The sequence below is a fragment of the Sitophilus oryzae genome, unplaced genomic scaffold (genome assembly GCF_002938485.1).
Source record: "Sitophilus oryzae breed Bouriz unplaced genomic scaffold, Soryzae_2.0 scaffold_1447_pilon_pilon, whole genome shotgun sequence".
Classification (NCBI taxonomy): domain Eukaryota; kingdom Metazoa; phylum Arthropoda; class Insecta; order Coleoptera; family Curculionidae; genus Sitophilus; species Sitophilus oryzae.
This window is the reverse complement of record NW_022146112.1, coordinates 1,154,612-1,176,337: the sequence shown is the minus strand read 5'-3', so window position 1 is coordinate 1,176,337 and position 21,726 is coordinate 1,154,612. Positions and strand designations below refer to the sequence as shown.

The following is a 21,726-nucleotide window of genomic DNA, read 5'->3' as shown; positions in this document are numbered from 1 at the left end:
AGTCAAGAGCTTATTGGTTATCTTAAATTATTAAATCACCTAATCTTCGATGTCATATGGGAAATCGGAGAGGTACCTCAGGACTTTCGTAACGCTAATATAGTGAATATATTTCAGAACAAAGGAAGAGTGCATACGATTGCGGAAACTACAGAGGAATTTCGCTACTGGCTACGGAGGAAAAGTTCTTGCAAAAATTATAGCAAAACGCCTGCACCCACATATAGAAAAAATCCTCCCAGAATCGCAAACGGGCTTTCACTCCAACCACGGTACCGTTGATTCCATATTCTCCGCCCGCCAACTACAGGAAAATGTACAGAAGAGTAAACTTTATGTTGCCATTCATCAACCTAACAAAAGACTCTGTAAACAAAGATGTGCTTTGGGCAATTATGCAAAAGTTCGGAGTACCTAACAAATTTCTCACAGTTGTGTAAAAGTCTCAATAACAACATCTCCCCTTCCTAACAAATACTAGAGCAAACTATAGGAAAGAGGAATGGACATTGCATACATCTGTATGTAATGTCCATTCCTCTTTCTGCGTGACTGCGCGGCGGTCTGTTTAATATAAAAAGACTCAGGGCAAAAACATGTATAAGATTAAACACAGAACTTCAATACGCTAATGACTGCGCTATAATTGCAAAACGGTACAGCAATTACAGGAAATGCTGACATATACCTCAGCATACGAGGCTTTGGGCATATAAAGCTGAACATCTATAAAACTAAAATCATGTGTACTCCCTCGGAAAACCACAACTATGTTATAAAAACCGGATAAGAACTATTGGAATATGTAACGGAATTCAATTACCTCGGCAGTCTAATTTGGGAAAGGCCTATATCGACTCAATTGAAATTCAGCACAGAATTAGCAGCGCCTCAAAAGCATTCTGTAAATTGACAAACTGGGTTTTCTATAATCATGACTTGAGCACAAAAACGAAACTTGCAGTGTACCGAGCAATAATAATCCCCCACTACGAGTATATAATATGGAAGCGAAGCCGTACGCGCCGCGGTGCCAGCGCATTAACGTATTAAACAAATTACAACAGAGACACATCTAGACAACTGTTAAAAATCAAAGGCTTCACCATGTGTCAAACGCATCGGTCCTTAAAAATGCTAGCTACAACAGCGCTGAAGTCATGATTACGAAATCCCGCTTAAGATGGGCTGGTTACGTATGCAGGATCATGAAAACATCCTACCAAAAGCCCTTCTTTACGATGAGGATGTAAACTCAAAACGTACAAGGATATTTTCCACAGTGGGAGGAAGCAGCGCACAATAAAACGCAATGGACCAGAATTGTAAACTCATTTAACAACGCCAACCCAACGGTAAAGAGTCAACAAAGTAAAGAGATTTTTGCATGTCTATAGTGCAGAACCCCCACATATTTAATAACATCACATATCGGGCTTTCCAGGCACAGAAAAGCTCATGAAAGAAAATGCCCTTATGATGCGTGTCAAATACTCGTCAGCGAGTAATGGCAGTAGTAGTAGTTATATAAAATTATTAAACTTGAAAGACTAAGTTAACAAACGATACATTAATTTTCATATAATCACATTGTCATGCATTATTGACCTACAACCTGATTAATTATCTGAATGTTATGAAAAAAGCATTGATTTAAGCACTATATAAATAATAATTTAATATTCTTCTTGAATAATTAATAAGTATGGAACCAATATGATATTAATAATATGGATTAATAAAAATTGTTTATTTTTTGATAAACTATATAAAAGCTTGAGTGATGTCTATTATTTGTTAATTCTCAGTTAATAAGGATACGAAGTTATATATTTTGCATAATATAGTATTTCAAATCGCTTTTGTTTCTATATTATTTATTATACAGGGTGAGTCTTAAATAAGTGGAAATATTTTTAGGGGTAGTATATTTCGACCTCAGAAGTCTATGAGATTTTTTTTCGGAAAAAAGTTACTGGAAATTTGGAATATTTTGAAAAAAAATTGAAATTTCTTTAAATTTTTATTTGAAAACCATAATATCTTCATAATATGGGAACAGAAGTAGTAGATTAAATTTACCAGAAAGAAAACCCAGAAAAGATACAATGATTCTCAAAATTTAAGCGAAAATTCATTTTTTTAATTTTCAAAGCAAAATATCACGGTTATTTAGGATTTATTTAAAAAACAGTAAAGAGAAAATATGTTACTTTTATCTACCAACCCTGAAAATATTTGCACTATTTAAGGCGCATCCTGTATAACATTCTTGTTAAGAAGAAAAATATGTCTAATATACAGGGTGGTCCGAATTGTATTCCGGAAATTTCGGGAGCATATTTTGCAGATAAAAAAAAGTAAAAAACTTCTTATAAATGTATGTCTTAAAGTGCTTAGTTTCGGAGATACAGGGTGTAGAAGTTTCATTTTTATTTCGATTTTTTCCAAATAATTTCTGAAGTAATGTCAATATTTGGATGAAAATTGGTGTCTGTTAGTTTTTTGACATGAGAAATTTGATTTTGATGTTCACTATGACTCCTATTTGTAGAGGGCGCCATCTACATGTGTTTAAACTGTTTTGAAGAGTAATAACTTTTTGTCTGTACCTGTATAGAACTGCTGAGTGCAAAAATATACATTTTCGTATTTTTTTACGTAAAAAATGTCTCTTGGTAAAAATCGTTACGAGCAACGCTTCTCGAGATATTTAGAATGGGAATAGTCAATACATGTCATTATTGACAAAAAATAAACATTTTGAGAGTAGATAGTTAATTGACTAAAAAGATAAATTTGGAAAATTTTTATTTTTTTCTATTAATCATAAAATTTTCTTCGAAAATATGATGATTGATGATGGTTTGGCACAAAAACATTTCAAATTTATGATTTCCGTCTATTAACTATTTAGTCAACATATTTAATTTATGTCAGTGATGACAGGTTTTGATAATTCTGATTTCAAATATCGCGAGAACTATTACTCGTAGCGATTTTTATTAAGAGATCTTTTTTGCGTTAAAAACGTCGTAAATGTATATTTTTTTAATTAGTAGTTTTATACAGTTATACAAAGTTACTTCTCTTCAAACCAGTTAAAAATATGTAGGTGGCGCCCTCTATAAGTAGGAGCCATATTGACATCAAAATCGAATTTCTCATATCAAAAAACTCCCAGACACCAAATTTCATCCAAATATTGAAGTTACTTCAGAAATTATTTGGAAAATATCGAAATAAAAATGAAACTTCTACACCCTGTATCTCCGAAACTAAGCATTTTAGGTCATACATTTATACGATATTTTTTACTTATTTTTATCTGCAGAATATGCTGCTGAAGTTTCCGGAATACAGTTCGGACCACCCTGTAGATTAGATAGAATTATAAATAATGGCTGTACCTCTGTTATTTATATCTTATGAGTTAATTATAAATGTACTTACTGATATCCAGTTAATATATTCAACAAAGATGTTTTTCCGGCACCTGATGGTCCCATAATGGCTGTGAGTTCGCCTGACTTAAATTTTCCGGAGACTCCTCTAATAATCTTTTTATACGCTGAAACAATAATAGTTACATAAATATTTAATTCATATTAAATAATTATCACAATTTTACAATACTATTAAAAAATAATAACACAAATCACGAATTAAATAAAAATAAAGATGTATAATATAGAGGGTGGTTCAAGCTATTCGACAAAGAGTATTGTAGCTAAACGATTAAACTTATATAAATTGTGAGTGATGAATAACAAAAAAATGAAATGGGTAATATCAAAGTTGTATTTTTTTACATGAAACACCCTGTATATTATTACATTTTTAGTTTCTACGGTTAAAATAAAGATAAATTTGATTAAAGTTTACCGCATTTTAATATTACCGTTTTTGAAATATTTCCGATTTTGGGAAAATGCAGTAACAATTTTAATTCTTCATTTCTCTAGGCATATTTAAGTTTTTAAAACCAAATATTGTACTGGAGTTTTTCTATTTATTAAATTTTGTGTTGCAATAATGAAAATAGTCTAAAAATGTATTTTAAATAATTACTTTTAAATAAAACACTTTTCATAAAGCACATCAAATCTGATATTTCCTAACACCAATTAGGCCATTCTTGTATGTCCTAGTTTGTCCTAGTAAATATCACAAGTGAAAAACACATCAAAATTATATTTCAGGAATTTAGAATCATGGGGTGTATACAGTGCGAGTCTCTAAAGTGGAATAAATTAATTAGATCAAACTATTATATCAAAAATAGTAGTTAAAAAAGCCTTGAACACGTCAATCCCTAATTTAGGTTTCTCACGTTTTTTACGTAATAGCTGTTTCTATAGAGCGATTCAAAAAAGATTTTTTGTAAATGGCAACCTTAATTTTTATTGGAGGTTTGGAGAGCGATTAATGTTTTACACCTTCACCATGGTTCACTTATTTTTAAATTTTCCTTTAAAATATCTGTCTTATGTTAATAAAAAAACCTTATTGAATTTGAATGTGCCAGCAACGTTTGAAATCTTGCAGCAATATACAATCATACTAAAATTTCAATATTGTGAAATAAAACGATAAAAAGTAATGAATTACCTGATCCATAGCCATCGACCATCGAATCGAAATCCTAAAAATGATAAAATAAGGAGACAAAGAACCCAAAATAAAGTTGTTCGTTTATAGAGATAATAATAAACTAGAAACTAGAAAAACTAAAAACTGGAAACCAAGCGAACAACTGCATTAAGCGAAGATTTCTTCTGCAGTTATTGAAAATATTAGTCACTCATAGTAGAATTCAAAAAATCCTAATTAACCAGACAAATTACAATAGAAAATGAAATTAGCCAATCTTCAGCAATACGAATGCTCAATCATCAATATTTTCATTCTCATAAATGAAAGACTGAACAGGCTTTGAGCACATGATGACTTGAGAATAATATCGCGAACCTGAGGAACATACATTTTTTCTGACAAGTCAACTCTCACATTGAATTACGAGATAATCGATAGAATTGTCGTTATTGGGTAGACAAAAATCCAAACTCAATGAGGGAGAGTTGACTCAATAAGTCATACTCACACCAGAGAAATTCAACGTTTGGAAGGGCATTATGATGACTAAGTGAGGCTCACTATACCCTCTTGAAGCAGATTTTCCAAGTCAAAATCCCGTATGATTGAAAAAGAAACGACGTCAGCGATAGCTATGAAATATAAGATAGCTATATCTATATTTATATGTAAATTTATATGGGAAATGTCATCGATCGTCATTTTCCAGCTAGCTGGACGCCGTTTTTTTTTTCGATCATACGGTATCATATACCCAACAGCATAGTGCGCCATTGTATGACCTGTTCGAGAATATTTGGATGAAGTCTGTTTAGAAGAAAGAACGAAGAGTGTTTTTAGGTAGAACGGGGTGGGTGGAATGACCGTCTCAAGATATTAACACTCTCTACGACTAATAATTATAGGAATATTCGAAGAACAACGTTTTTAAGGAGAGACCGGCGAATGTTGAAGTGTTAAAAGATACGACACGAGTACTGACTTATTTCTCCTGCAGTTATTGAAAATATTAGAGAAGTGTTTAATTTTTGTACCAGTAGTTAGATGTGTAACACTTAACATTTATTTTGACAAAAAGAAATATTATTTAACAAGTTTTCTATCTTTCTACAGCAGTGTATTATTTACCATATCTTGAAAACGGTTCAAAATAATTAAGCGCAATTAACCTACACGTGGAACACATTAAACGCTCTTATTAAAAAATATCTCACGTCATATTTATTTTTTGGAATCGTCATGTAGAAATACTTCTTACGTATAAATAAGAGTAACTTGAAATAATATTTGATGTATTTTTTAACTTCTGTGTGTGTGTGATATAATAATTTGATCTAATGAATTTGGTCCACTTTATAGACTCGCATTGTATACCAACATTGCAAGATATACGTAGAATCCTTTGAAATGTTTATGCACATTAAGCAGCACTAAACGCTATCAACTCAGTAACTATCAATTCGAAGTTGGTCAAAGAATACCTAGAGAAGCTGAACAAATTAGGCAAAGAAAATAAAGTCCTCCTACTCTGGGTGCCCGCTCACCAAGGGATAGAAGGCAATGAAAAAGCAAATGATCTAGCTAGAAAAGGAGCGAACACTCCACTAACTGGCCCAAAACCGTTCTGTTTTCTACACTGAAAAAAATATTGTTCATAATATTAATGAACATTGATTATTAACTGTTGTTTTATTGGGACAATGATTTTTTTCATTAATATAATGATTTGTTAATCATAGATCGATGTCCGATTTATTAATACTATGAATCTAATTTCATCAATATAATGAAAATCTGGTTATTAAATTAATGTAAGATTTTCATTAATATAATGAACGCGTTCATTGTCCCAATGAACGCGTTCTTGATTTTAGTGCTGAAACTTTAATAAACACATATTCATTATATTAATATACTAAATCATTGTGACAATGAACAATGTTATTAATACAACGAACACACTACATTATATTAATGTACGCGGTTATTAATATCATGAATAAAATATTAGGGCTTAAATGTCCGCCATGTTGATCGGTTACTTTGGTCCTTTAATAACGTCTGTGTGGTTGAGTTATTCAGTGAGGCTTTAGTTTCATTAGAGCGGTAAGTGTCCTCTTCAATATTTTAAATATTTTAAATAAAAGTTCTATCGTATTGTAGTTAATTTGTTTTGGTTTGGTCAAATCAAATTCCGCTGTGTGAGATCTCTGGTGTGGGTATTCATTAAAACAGCGGTTTCCAAATATGTTTCAGAAGATAAAAAACAAAAACAAAAAAAACATAGTAACAAGTCGAGGCATGGAACTGATTATGGTAAATTCGAATGTTTTTTTAATATTTTGAATTTTAATTGTTTTGATATACGTCTTTTAGAACCGGAAGAAGATGTCTCGCCTTCAAGCCCTCAAATTCGACAATTTAACATCGGACCCACTTGATGCGACTTGGAAAGCCTGTTGCAAATTCGTCTAGACGTTATATATATACAGCTAATATAATGAAGAAATGGTCTTTTTATAGAAGTCCCTCGGGATATCGACTGGTAAAATTAATTTTCTTATTATAATTTACCCTAAAATTAATAATAACATTACTATTCTCTTCGTCGATTCGATTTTTTTAATTTTTAATTTGTATATGCTATATCGAGTTTAATAAATTATTATTAGTTTATTGCACTTGTTTTTTATTAATAATCCCTAATGGAAAAATTTACTGTGCTCGTAAGTAAGTCGGCACTATTAGTAATTTTGTTACCTTTGTAGCTAAGGGCTTGTTCAAATGGAAATCTATTTATAGTAGAATTATATCAGGTAGTTGGCTGGGAAATGACTATCAATGACATTTCATATCAATAACAGCGATCTTCATCATCGATTATACGGTGTAACAAGAATTACTAATACTGTCGACTTTTAAATGTATAACTAAATAGGTTATGAAATTATTTCATTGTACTAATGATACGGTTCATTAACACAATGAAATTATTTCATTGTATTAATGATAACGGTTCATTAATACAATGAAATTTATTTCAATGATACGGTTCATTAATACAATGAAATTATTTCATTGTATTAATGAAATCTGTTCATTGTACCAATGAATGTGTCCTTCAAATTAATGAACTTAAAGTTCATAGAGTTAATGAATTACTTTTCATTGTGCCAATGAAATCGTTCATCGGCTCAAAATTAATGATTTAATTCATTATATTAATGAACTTTTTCATTATATTTATGTCGACTTTTGGTTCAGTGGAAGCGGAAACCAACTAAAAGCGGAACTGAGGAACAAAGATTCCATCCGTAACCTGGAATGGGAGTCCTCAACGGTCTAAGTAACTCGAAAAACTTCCTCAAAACTTATCTTAACCGAGAAAAATAAAAGATTTTCCTTGATTTAAGTATAAACAATCTTCGGATTGTCTACGGGGTTTCTAACAGGACACTATCTCCTCAACGTACTTGTAAGAAAATTATAATAAATCTAAAGATTATTAAAACTTTAACACCCTCCCTGTAGCTACGAAACAAAGCAGAATCGGGCCTATGAAAAAGAAATCTTATTTTTAAGTGAGGAATCTCCCCACGATAGATGGCAGATGTTTTTTGAAACACCCTGCATAAGTAATATAAAAAATACATCTAAAAATATAAAATAGAAACAAATTATAGTACTTTAAAAGTTAAGTGTGGCAAAAAAACCGCTGTTTTACCACATTCTATTTATTATTTATTATCTGTTATTCTATCATTCATAGAAAAATAATTACTTTTATAGATGTGCCTGTCACCATGTAATGTACTTCAACAATTCAGACTTTATTTTTCTGAAAATATATAATACATAATTAAATAAGACAATTGAACATATTAATACCTAAAATTATAAAATAATAAATTAAACGCAATTGCTAAATATCAAGTAAATGTCACAGTATATTGGTTTAATAAAAACAACAGTAAAAAGGCATAATTTATTCTACGCTTGTAGTTGTTAATTTCAATTATTATAATTAATTGTGTTTGTATTTAATATTAAATAACTATTAATTATATTTAGTTAACACGTCTACAATATATTAATGAGGAGAAATAAATAATATATAATTTTTAATTTATGTTGAAATGTTCTTAACAAAAGTGGAGTTCTTTAATTTATTAAGGTTTCTTGACATTTCCCTATTATTATACATTAAAGGAAAAAACAAAATAATATTATATTAAGCATCTTAATAATTAGTTTGGTTAAACTAGTATTATAAGTAGGTATTTGTCCAAAACGGATTTAGTAATGTAATAATATATTAAAAATTATCTTAGATATATTATTATTATATACAAATTTAAAACATCATTAATTATAAGAATGAATTAGAATATACTCTACAGGAGTCTATTTAACAATTATTTGAAACAGTGTGTCAAACGGAACATTAACATTATACCCAGTAGTTTTCATATAAAATGACCGATCTATGAGTAGAAAAGACCTCATATTTGACAACACCAATCGAACATTGATTCGATCCCAAATAAAGTATTATAAATGGAAGAAATCTGAATAACATTCAACAAACCTTAAAAATGCTTACCACGTCTCCTGCAGAAAATCCATGGAAGAAATGTAACAAAATTTGAAAACCGACAGTATTCAGAGACCAGCCAGACATTTAAAGAAGTTAAAAAACTATCATCGATGTATAATCTAAAGGCCTTTCTGATTCAGCACAACAAATCTTGAGTAAAGGACTCAACTTTTCTTTTGCTTCTCAGAGGAAATGAGGTGGAATAAATTGAGGCGGAAGATCAGAATATTGCTAGAGAAATCGAAGCAGCAAACATCCAAGAGCACCAAGAAAGAACATGTCGCAATTATTGAGTTACAGATAAACGATAAGCGTATTAGCGTCTTCCTAGAATGGGAATGCTACGGCAATATTAGCGTGAGTAAGCACATGAATGTAACAGAAAAATTGAGAAAACTCTAACCAAAGACAATATAACTTAATACATAGTGATCCTACTAAGGTCACGGAAGGAAAAATCTAAAGTATTTTACATAAATTTAAGAATTTCATCACTGATAATATGAATTTGCCACCATATTTATGGGTTACCAAATATTAGTAAAAATGGGATTTCACGTAAATCTATCACCAGTTCAAAAGGTGCATCAACTAACAGTTTAAGTAATTCTCCTTCGCCGTGTCCAACTATTTGTAGTAAAATCATATATGTATCACATTCTGATTCCTTTCTCAATCGTCTGAATTTGCAAAGTGACTCTATCAGAATTACATCTGAAAAAGAGAAATTTATAATATATGATACCGTTTCTCGATGTTCTTGTCAGTAGAAACGGTGTCCCTATTTACTGGTAAGGAGACTCGGTCCCGGAGACTCCAAGGAGAACGACAGTTTGTATTGAAATGAAATTTTGTGAGCACATGTAGGTTAATTAAGAGCACTTTTTAAAAATATAGAGAGTTCTCCAGGTGTCCCCAAAAAAAGTTACAAAGCAAAGTTATGTTTTTTGCAATGGAACACACTATACATTAATTAATTTTCGGATTCTGGGAGAAAAATAAAGGTGAGTTTTATAAGAGAAGTATATGACTAAAATGTTGAGGTTTTTGACATATTTAGCATTTTCTAGAAATAAAGAACAATATTTAAATTACAATCAAAACTACCTAAATTGGAATTTACCCCGTATAGCCTAATATGTAGTTAAATTAACTATTGTAACTTTAAAAAATCAAATTAAAACTTGATCCAAAAAGTTATACAGAGTGAGACAAAATTAATCTTGAATATTGGTCACCGTTAAAAGCATGTTACTCTTTTATTTTAAATGGAACACCCAGTATATTATTAAAAAATGTCTATACCTATGTGGCGGATTCATCTTTCCAAAAAAATCCTCTATGGGTATTTCGCCACTGCACTGCAAGAAAATCAAAAAAATACAAAATAAAATAATTATTTTTTGTAAACACTTCTGCGTTAACCCTAAAGGGACGCTGCTTGTCAGAAGTTATGTTTACGGTAATACAAATTTGCCTAACAAAGCAAAAAAATGCTTAACGTTTCGGAAAGTTATCTCTTTCCGCCGTCGGAAGCAAAAAAATTCAAAGAATAAAGAAAAAAACTATTTAAAATATTTAAATTCAACTATTCGACAACACTTTACTTTTTTAAAATAGATACGTCTACAAGAAACTGTTGACGTTCTGTTAAAATGACATTTTTAACTTGATATTTAAACTTCAAAATTAACAATTACTACCTGATAATAATTACAATTACTATCTGATATCTAGACCCTTAAATGTTGGAATTAAAGAACATAAAGATTATTTAAGAAAGAGAGATTTTCACAAATCTAAGATCTGTCAGCATTCTTGGGACACAGGGCACAGAATAAATTTTAATAACCCCAAAATTATAATGAAAGAAGCGATAGCCTCTAAAAGAAAAATAAAAGAGGCTTTTTTAATTCAATCTAATAAAAATAAATGTATTGCTCATGCATCTGTAGATGTTAGTAATGTATGGCAATCGCTTCTTTGATTTTAAAGAACAATACATACAACAAGATAAATAAACATAACATACGTAAAATTTAAAAATAATCATACAGAATGTTTGGGGCTTTTTGGTTTTACCTTATTAAGTAATTGTTATCAGAAAGTAATTGTTAATTTTGAAGTTTAAATATCAAGTTAAAAATGTAATTTTAACAGAACGTCAACGGTTTCTTGTAGACGTATCTGTTTTAAAAAAGTAAAGTGTACTCGAATAGTTGAATTTAAATATTTTAAATAGTTTTTTTTATTCTTTGTATTTTTTTGCTTCCGACACGGAAAGAGATAACTTTCCGAAACGTTAAGCATTTTTTTTTTGCTTTGTTAGGCAAATTTCTATTACCGTAAACACAACTTCTGACAAGCAGCGTCCGTTTAGGTTTAACGCAGAAGTGTTTACAAAAAATAGTTATTTTATTTTGTAGATTTTCTTGCAGTGCAGTGGCGAAATACCCATACAGGATTTTTTTCAGTATATTATTCTGATATTCAATAGAGAATTCATGTCTCAAAAAAAAATAATATTTCAGGTAGACTTCAGCCGAAGATATCGAGTTGGACATTTTTTTTTTCGATTTTACATATCCCTTATTCATTCAGTTGTCTTGTTGTCTGTAGCCAGCAGCGACGGAAATGGTCGAGTTGCACTGTCAGCGAATAGTGAATGTAGTTTATAGTGATTAAGCTGTCCCGCATCACGTTTTGACCTGCCAGTATATTGTGCGAGGCTGCCGCTTCCTGACCACTGTTTCAGTCACTGCATCTGAGGGAGCCATAGGCAATGACATAGTGCCGTGAACGATAAACAGAGAGGCTGTTGCCTGTAAACACAGCCACAGTCACCTTCTGATTGATGCACCAACATGAAGAACCACCTGATTTAGTGGTAAACAAGGTGGCAGATTTGCCAGGTTCACAGTCAAAATGAAATGGTTTGATCTACAAAATAAAACCGGAATATTACATTGTTAATGAAGAGCATGTAGTTCGCTAAACTTTTGATCACGTGATGCCGCACACTTCTTTATTTTTAATCGTACAGCTTTTAGAAACAAGCACAGTGTTTATTATTATCAGTCCGTCTTTCTTAACAGCACTTAAGGGACATAAAGCGTTGTTATCATCGTTCAAAACAGTTTAATATTACATGATACGGTTATTGCTTGCTTAACCAGCTTGAGTGCTTTTCAGTGTCCGTAATACAAATTAGTGTTCATCGACAATGTACAATGTCAGGTTAACTGACTGTCTTTGATCATTTTTGCCATTAATATTTACAGCAGAATCCGTCATCTTAACGGAAGCGAATTCAGTTGTTAGCCCGGATGTCGAATACATGGTTAACAATGGCCTTAACGGTGCCTCGGTTGCAACAGTTGCATCAATATCATAATCGGCGCTAGGGGACCGCTTGTTGTTATTGAATCTAAACCATTTAATACTTGCCTGAAATCCAAAATCACTCAAACGATATAATGACAAATCACCCATACTTTCATGAGTATCCTCATTAACTTTAAAATTTTGTGTTTATGAAATACTGCTGATTGTTGTTCCATGCTTCCATTTTAAACATTGCAGGATTAACATAATTATTTTTTTTTCTCAGATATTTTATTATTTCTGATGTGTACCTCACTGAATTTCAGACTTTTGACATCAAATATATAGTCAACATTTTTCAAATAGGTTGTTTAATTTATTTCATTAATTAAGAATAGAACAAAGAAAGTATATTAAATGAGTGAGTTTTTATTTATTATTTGTACTCACATGTATCAATTTTAATTTTAACATTTATTTAATATTCATATATTTTTAGTAATTAGTCTGTAATACTTAGCCTATGGACTAAAAACCTCATTATCACCTGGTCTGAAGTAAGACAGACGTGTTTCTGCTATTCACGTAGTTCTTTTTCGTAAATGTTCATCAACTAGTATTATTTTTTATTACGACAGAAAATAATACAAATATATAATGTATTTTCAATGCTTTATTTGATTACTTGATTTGAAGAATGACACCATAAAAACAGACATAAAATTGGCGAATACAAAAATCGTCATTTAAGCCTGCTCAAAATAAATATAAACACCATGTTTTTAATCTACTTGAAGAATTCTGTCAAGTGACTTGACTTTCAACGACGACATATATATATACGATTAAATCGTTGAAAAATCCTCTCTACAAAGTCCTTGACAAGGATTACTAACTAAGTGATTAAAAAAGGCTTATGAGATGTTTTATATTTGTATTTTGGTGAGCTTAAAATATTTTGATTTTTTGTATTTTAAAATAATTTTAATATATTATGTGTTATATTCTGTTTTTTTATGAATTGATAATTCTTTCAAATCAAATTGTCAAATAAAAAGCGTATACATTATATATATTTGTATTATTTTTCTATCGTAATAAAAATATGTACCTAGTTTATTAAAGTAGTATTTTGAAGAACTACCACGTAGGTAACCAGGTAAAAATTACGTCTAATTAACTACTTCCGAACCCTCCTACTAGGTGATAATGGGTTTTAGTCCATAAAAAATCGCCTAAACAGGATATTACGAATTTAATTACTAAAAATATATAGTATATTAAATAAATGTTAAAATTAAAATTGATACATGTAGTACAAAATATCTGAGACAAAATCCTAAAAATACTTCATTTTTTAATATACTCTTTTTTTGTTTACCAATTTCTTAATTGAAATGTGAAATAAATTAAACAACCTATTTTTTACTTAAGCGGAAAATGTTGGCTATATATATATTTGATGTCCAAAAGTCGTAAATTCAATTAAATTTACACACATCAGAATTAATGAATTTGTATCTCTAAAATATCTGAAAAAAAAAATAATTGCATGTTATTCACCGTGTTTAAGTATTAAAACATGGAACAACAATCAGCGAAATTATTTCCATAAAAACACAAATTTTAAAGTTAAATGTGGGGATACTCAATGGTAAGTTCTAGAAAAGTATAGGTGATTTTTTGTCATTTCATAACTCTTATATCGTTTATCTACTGAGTGGTTTTACAAGTTTTGTAGACTTGAAGTATTTAAGAATGGTTTGGGTTCAATAACTTAACCAAAAAATAACGGTCCCCAAGTATTTTCTTACATTTTTTTTTAATTCCTTAGCCAATTAATTTCTGACGCCGTTTTTTCCATTATATGCTACATGATATATTTGATACCAATAAAACTTTGTTACGTAATCGAGGGCGCGATTTTAAATTCATTGTTGCCAACCATGGATATATTCGACATCGGGCTAACTAACTGGAATTTAAATTTCCCGTTAGGGATTTAGGTGGTAGTTCTGCTGTAAATAATGTATGTAAAAAATGATCAAAGTTGAATCAAGTTGGCCACATTTTGGTATTTATTTTTTTCTTGACATTGTCATTCGTTTTGACACTTTAGTTTTGTATTACGAGTTTTTGGTAAGCTTACTCTAAGCTAGTTTAAGTAAGCTTAATAGCCGTAAAAAGTCATTGTAACATTATTAGAATATTTTGAAAGGTAAAGCGGTAGTAATAGCCCTTTATGTCCCTTAAGTGCTGTTAAGAAGGTGAGTTTTGTTGATGTAAATAAACTACTGTAAAAAAACTGTTTCCTAAAATATTTTGATTAAAAGAAAATATGTAAAAGTGTGCAGCGCTGTGCCGGTCAAGCTTAATCACGTGACTAAAAGTTTATTTGTTATGAACTATACATATGCTACATTAGCAAGATAGATATGAATATTCCGGTTTTGTGTAATTTTTTATGTAAAGATCAAACCATTTTATTATATTTTATTTGTGTAGACTTATTTTCGTAAATCTCGGGCAGTGTTGCCACCTTTGTAGTTTTACCACTAAATCAGGTGGTTTGGACCTTCATGTTAGTGCATGTCAAAATTTGACTGTGGCTGGTGTTTTTTTAGTGGTAGCGGTACTATACTTGACATCGTTTGCGACTTTGCGTATATGCATTGTATTGTTATATGGCTCCCTCGGAGATGCGAGTGATATTTGAAGAAGCAAGTGGTCAAGAATAGGTAGCCTGATACTCGCACAACCTATACTTGGTAGGTCCAGAAACGGTAATTAGACAGGACAGCTTAATCACATATAAAACCTACATTCGCCAATTTATTACTTCGCTATGACGTCAGTGCAAGCCTCGGTCTCACTTCCATTCATTTCCGTCGCTTCTATGCCAGCGAAACTAACGGGTTTACGGACCAACTAACGGATTGCGCAGTTCTGTATAGTTTACATTTCTTGGATAAAATCTTAGATAGGGTTATCAATATGCAAAATCAGAAAAAAAAAATATTCAACTCTGATCTCCAATTCCGACGGGATGCCCTGCCTGAATATTTAGATAAAAATAAATTTCAAGTAGGAGACGCCCGATATAAAGGTTGATTTTCACTATACCTTCCATATCAGTTCCCCTTCCGTTTACATAAAGTATTATATCATGTAAATGCATAGGACAATGCACACTATCCGTTCCGTGTCGGAAACAGCGTTGTCAAGTTCTTACATTTGTACCAGCTCTGTAAATATTTTGCTGATATTTATTTATTCTTCCACCTCTTAATTATATCTATTAGCTTTTTCAAAAGATGCAAAAATAAAGCTTTCGTAATGATTTAAATTGTAAAATAAAAAGTATGGAACTGATACGGAACGGAAGCCTACGTATATCGTCAATACAATAAAAAAAATACGGAACGGATATGGAATGGATATGGAATAGAAACGGAGGGTATAGTGAGAATCAACCTTAAATCCTGCTTCAATTTGGTGAGGACGTAAGAATACACAACCAACACTATTTTTTTATATTGGGTAAAATCTGTAATTTTAGTGGTTTCCTGGTGGTTTCAAAGATACAATTTAGTGGGGATCAAGTTAAAAAGTTGGTTGCACCACTTTCAAATATTGCCACTAAGTGCTAGAATAATAGACTATCAATTACAACTAGACACATGTAATAGATATTTTCAAATATTGCCACTAGGTGCTATAATAAATATTACAGTTTATATTAATATAATTCGAATTGTGCGGTGGCGAATGTGGCGAATGCGGACGAAGTCTCTGGAAAAACTAGGTAGTTCGATAGTTTCGTACTTCGGTATTTCGGTACTAAGGTACTTCGGTAGTTAACATATACGTTAGCCACAGCAACGCGGAGACGGGTCTGCTAGTGTTATATAATCTGTCTAAATTATCGAAACACTATTCTTTTTTTTTTATTTCAATATAATATCGCAATGTGGTAGATTCGCATCCTTATGTCATATATGGAATGGCGCAGCCCTGCAGGTTTAGGACCAGGAAATAAGAAATTGTTTATTTCCTGGTCCTAAACCTGCGAACGCCATTCCATAATATTGCAATCTCATAGAAGAAATTTGATATTCGATTTAAAATTACAATTAATAATATTTCCTGTTTTAACTGGGTATGACAAAGCTTCATGATGGAAAACCCTCATGATCAAACCCCCATTGTTATGTCCCTTGTTAAACAACCAAGATATTCAGGTAAGCACATTGTATAGGTATATTCAGGTGTTGCACCTTATATTGTCCTCGCACATTGTGAAATAGCAAAGATTTCTGCCTGGAATACGGTTGAGGATTTATCGAAGGAAAAGGATAAGCTTGCCCTCGGTCTTTCCCAAAATACTCCAGCTCCTGGTCCTTCAGCGGTTTCTGACCCGTTATATACCAGGTCAGTCTGTACTTTTGATTTAGTTGACTGTATCTCGAAAACGGAACGTCAAATTGAAATTCTAATAACATAAAATAGCAGGGCAAATTTTTACCTCTTATCAACCACATAGTGTACTGTATAATCGAATGTTCGTTGCAAGTCGCTTTCAGTATGCTGAGATTTAAAATCACTGAAAGGTATTAATAAATTTAACCTGAAATTGTAACTGTTTAATTTCATTCTTCAAAATTGTAGATTAGAATTTTTTACTAAATAAAAGTATCACAAAGTTTTGTGATTATTTCATTAAATAATGACTTGTCAAATGTGATAAATAAAAATTTCTTATAGGAAATGACAGAATCTTTTAGCTATGTCAAAGTAAACGTAATCTTGATCAATGCTTATATTAATATTTTTTTAAGAAACTTTAATGCAAGTATAATATTTACCATACTAAAGTATAGTAAGTACTATAGTAATGCCGTAAATAAATATGTTAATACAGATCAGTCTTTGTTTCATACGCTCACTCTGTTCTATAATTTATTTATATGCAGAGTCGCTGATATGTATGGAAACGGTCGATTATTGGGTAAAATATATGAGGTACCGTGAAAAGTTAAATATAAAAGCACAGATGACATCAAAAAGCAAAGCAATAAAAACAAGAATTTTGTTGTACACATCGTGTTTTAATAGCCAGTTTAATAAAAACACTAAATCACCACAATACACCAAAATACTTTTACTTTTACACTGGACGCGCGTTTCGCTAACCATGTTAGCATCATCAGCAGATGATTATAAACTGTTTATAATTATTTAATAATTCTTTCCATAAACTGTTTATAATTATCTGCTAATGATGCTAACATGGTTAGCGAAACGCGCGTCCAGTGTAAAAGTAAAAGTGTTTTGGTGTATTGTGGTGATTTAGTGTTTTTATTTTGCTGTGTAACACCAAAGGTTCCAACCCTCAACTGTAATAGCCAGTTTGTTAAACCAAAGCATCAATCAAACAGATAAAAACGAAAAAAATAAGAGTCAAATCAAACCCAGCCCGACCCAACGCAACCCAAACCAACCCTACACAACTACTACTCTATTTGGTACCTTCAAATTCTTATAAACAAAATGAGACATCGAATTTGGAAATGGAAAAATAATTTTTGCTGGTATTTAAATTGTAGCTTTCTCTGGGCCGTATTATAAATTTTACTAATTTGAAGGTAGATTTTTGCAAATATCATTTAAATGCCAATTTCAAATGAAACGAAATTCTAGATTATAAACGAAAGTACAACTTTACCGCCTCTGTAAATACTGCGACATAAACAAACTTGATGTCAGTTTTTTGAAAAAAAAATGGTATATCTGTTTTGTTTGTCACTAGTCACTACCGTGAAAAATAAACTACATTATAATTTATCATTTCATGATACTAATGAATGGTGTTTGATGTAATTGCCATAAAATATATTCATGAGATATAATTAAGAAAGTCCAGAAAATAATTAAAGGTCATTGAAACTACCGGTATACAACTGTGAGTTAATTTAGGCTGTTCCTTATTATTTACATTTACTTAATTATAGCCGTGTTCTTGAACGAATTGAACTTTTTCAAAAAAATTGTATTAATTCTTTACGCATTATTATTTTTTACTTCGACATACTTAGTTTTTATTATTAGGTATTATTTTTCTACTTATTAGTTAGGTCGATTATTTAATGTTTTTAATAACTTACGTAGGTCTTTCTAAGATCAAGGAGTTTTTTTTTAATATGAACTTTTTGCTTATACAATATTAATAAGTATATAAATAAATTATAGAACAGAGTGACCGTATAAAAAAACTGACCTGTATTAACATATTTATTTACAGCATTACTATGTTATTATTTAGTATGGTAAGTATACTTGCATTAAAGTTTCCTCTTTATCACTACCACAAACCATTCGAGGTGAATAAAATGGATCGAGGAATATAGACAAATACAACAATCCTTCATGACAGACTAGCCTGGTATACAACCGGGTCAAAAACCGCTGAAGGAGCTGGAGTATTTGGGAAAAGACCAAGGGCAAGCTTATCCTTTTCCTTGGGTAAATACTCAACCGTATTCTTCGCCATTCTACAATGTGCGAGAATAATATAATGTGCAACACCTGAATATGCAATCTGCCACATACAATGTACCTACCTGAATAAGCTGTTCTGTTGTTTAACAGGGCACACAGGAATGAGGGTTTTCCATCTTATGAAGGTTTCTCATATCCAGTTAATACAGGAAACATTATTAATTCTAATTTTAAGTCGAATGTAAAATTTCTTTTATGAGATTGCGATATTATGGAATGGCGTTCGCAAGTTTAGGAACCGGAAATATACAACCTTTTATTTCCTATAAAAGGTCGAAATATTTTTCCATATAAAATATATAAGGAAGCAAATCTACCACATTGCGATATTACTTTGAAATAAAGAAAAGAATAGTGTTTAGATAACTTAGTGTTTAGACCGTGGGGTAAACCGCAGGATAAAATGTGTACACTAATTCCCAAAATTTGTACTAATTCCCCACTAATTTCCCTAATTCCCAACTAATTCCTCTAATTCCCCAACTAATTCCCCTAATTCCAAATTAGTTCCCCTAATTCCCAACTAATTCCTCTAATTCCCCAACTAATTCCCCTAATTCCCAACTAATTCCCCTACTATTACTAATTTCCTCACCGAATAACTTACGTAAACTAGGCCGCACATGATGGTAAGTTATTCAACAAATGTCTATAGTGTTTGCTGTAGATATAACCCTCGGTTTTGAAATAAAAAAACTCTAAACAAAACACCATATTTTTTTATCAAAAAACATAAAAAAGTTAAAAAACTGAACACATTTCTTGTGGAATATTATGATATTATCGAACAAAAATAAACGGTTATTGTTTTTTAAATGATTCATATCTTCTCTTGATATTTAGTTGATCTATCCGCTTCAACTGGAATCACCAATCAAATTTATAGGACCGTAAAGAATAAATTCTTTATGAACGATATCGTTGTCCAATAAATGTCGTAATATATCTACAAATTCATTTACCCACTAGTAGATATAAAAAGCATTTTTGGTAAACTCTGTCTCAAATAGTTTCTGAAAAATAAAATTAATTTTCTTAAAAAGGTCCGATTAAATTTATATCTCCGAAACTAAAGTTCCAAGAAAAGTCGTAATACATCTACAAGTTCATTTACCCACTAGTAGATATAAAAAGCATTTTTGGTAAACTCTGTCTCAAATAGTTTCTGAAAAATAAAATTAATTTTCTTAAAAAGACTAAATTTATATCTCCGAAACTAAAGTTCCAAGAAAAGTCGTAATATATAAATCCATCCTTCTTGGGCCAAATAAAACTGTCGAGCTCTACTTTCAGAAACTTGAATTTATAATTTGCATTTCCCCTATCTTCTATAATTCGACCAATAAACCACGACTGGTCATAGAAAACCGCGTAATCATTTTCTAAGTGTATATCGAGTCCATCAGTTTCCGATAAATTGGAGGGAAGCATTTTATCTGAAAACTCTTCCGAATTATTGGAGTCGTCGGGTTCCATCAAGTCCGAATCAGTCGAGGAGTCAGTGCTCGTGCTATCAGCTTGATCCATAGGTAACTTCTGTTTAGATTTTTTTTATTGCCAAGGACAACTGGCAAGGGCAAAGCTGTTTTTTTTTTCTGTGTTTTGCTTGCACTTCCTATGATTTTTTTTGTCTGTCTGTACTCACTCTACCATTAGACTGATCTAAAAGCCAGCAGTACGATGACTTTTTAATAATCGAAGATTTCTTGCCAAGGGGTGAGTTTTATATATGGTGATTTTTCCGATATGCTATGTACTTTTTGGGAAAAACCTTTTAAACTTATGGAACTTGATTCTAAAGAATCATCACATTCGCGATTAGGGATCTCGTTAGAAATTAAGTCCGCAACCTTGTCCAGAATTATACAATTTTCATTATTGACATAATTTGCTACATCTTGGTCAATTTCATTTTCCTCGAAGTTTTCGTTAAGTTCAACATCATCTTCGTCAATATCTTCGTTGTCCTGTCCGTTTTTCTTCAGTCTTGTAAATATTGTATAATCTTGTATCTGCATATATTTGGAGAGCTTCTTCAACTGTAGTTTTGATATCCAAATTGAGGACTTGTTCCACTGGTAATTTTTGTTCCTTTAGTCTGTTTTTCAATTTTTTGTCTTCTCTTGAAATGCAAAAGTTCCCCTTAGATAATTTATGATATTATTTATTATGCTAATTCTTTCAATTCTGTTCAGCATATCCTTTATACTAAAATTGATTACTGTTGAGGTCAAATAAGTAGAGGTCATGGATCTTGCAGAATGAAATAAGGATTCACAAGCTTGGCTACCAAGAATGCCGATGCTTAACATTTCTGGTCTTAACTCGTTTTTAATGTTCAGTATCAGTTTAATTAAAGCGTGGGCGTTCATCTCGATGCAAAGGTAAAAATTATTGGTCAAAAAATGTTCTGATGTTTTGTATTCTTTTTTTCTTTAATCCAAGCTCTCCAGTTCTAGTGAAGAATACACACATACCAGATGTTATATAGCCGAATACGCAAAACAGTGCTGAAATCGAGAAACGACGATTTAACGTAATTCAGAAGTTTAAGATACGCCACACTACCTTCACTTTGTGGAATTTCCTTATTAAGTTGTTCAATTACCATCAGACTGCACATTTTTTCTGCGGAGGCAAAATTCATCTTG

The 21,726-nt window shown here is 31.2% G+C and overlaps 1 protein-coding gene across 3 annotated transcripts in view; it reads right to left on the bottom strand.

Moving 5' to 3' along the window:
• The window catches only part of LOC115877372 (ATP-binding cassette sub-family G member 4-like), a 150,956-nt gene that overhangs the window by 33,936 nt on the left and 95,294 nt on the right, over nucleotides 1-21,726 (bottom strand). For all 3 annotated transcript variants that reach the window (XM_030893521.1, XM_030893518.1, XM_030893522.1), the window contains exon 2: nucleotides 3,454-3,571. In XM_030893521.1, the coding sequence (XP_030749381.1) occupies nucleotides 3,454-3,571 (118 nt within the window). The remainder of the gene's footprint in view (nucleotides 1-3,453; nucleotides 3,572-21,726) is intronic.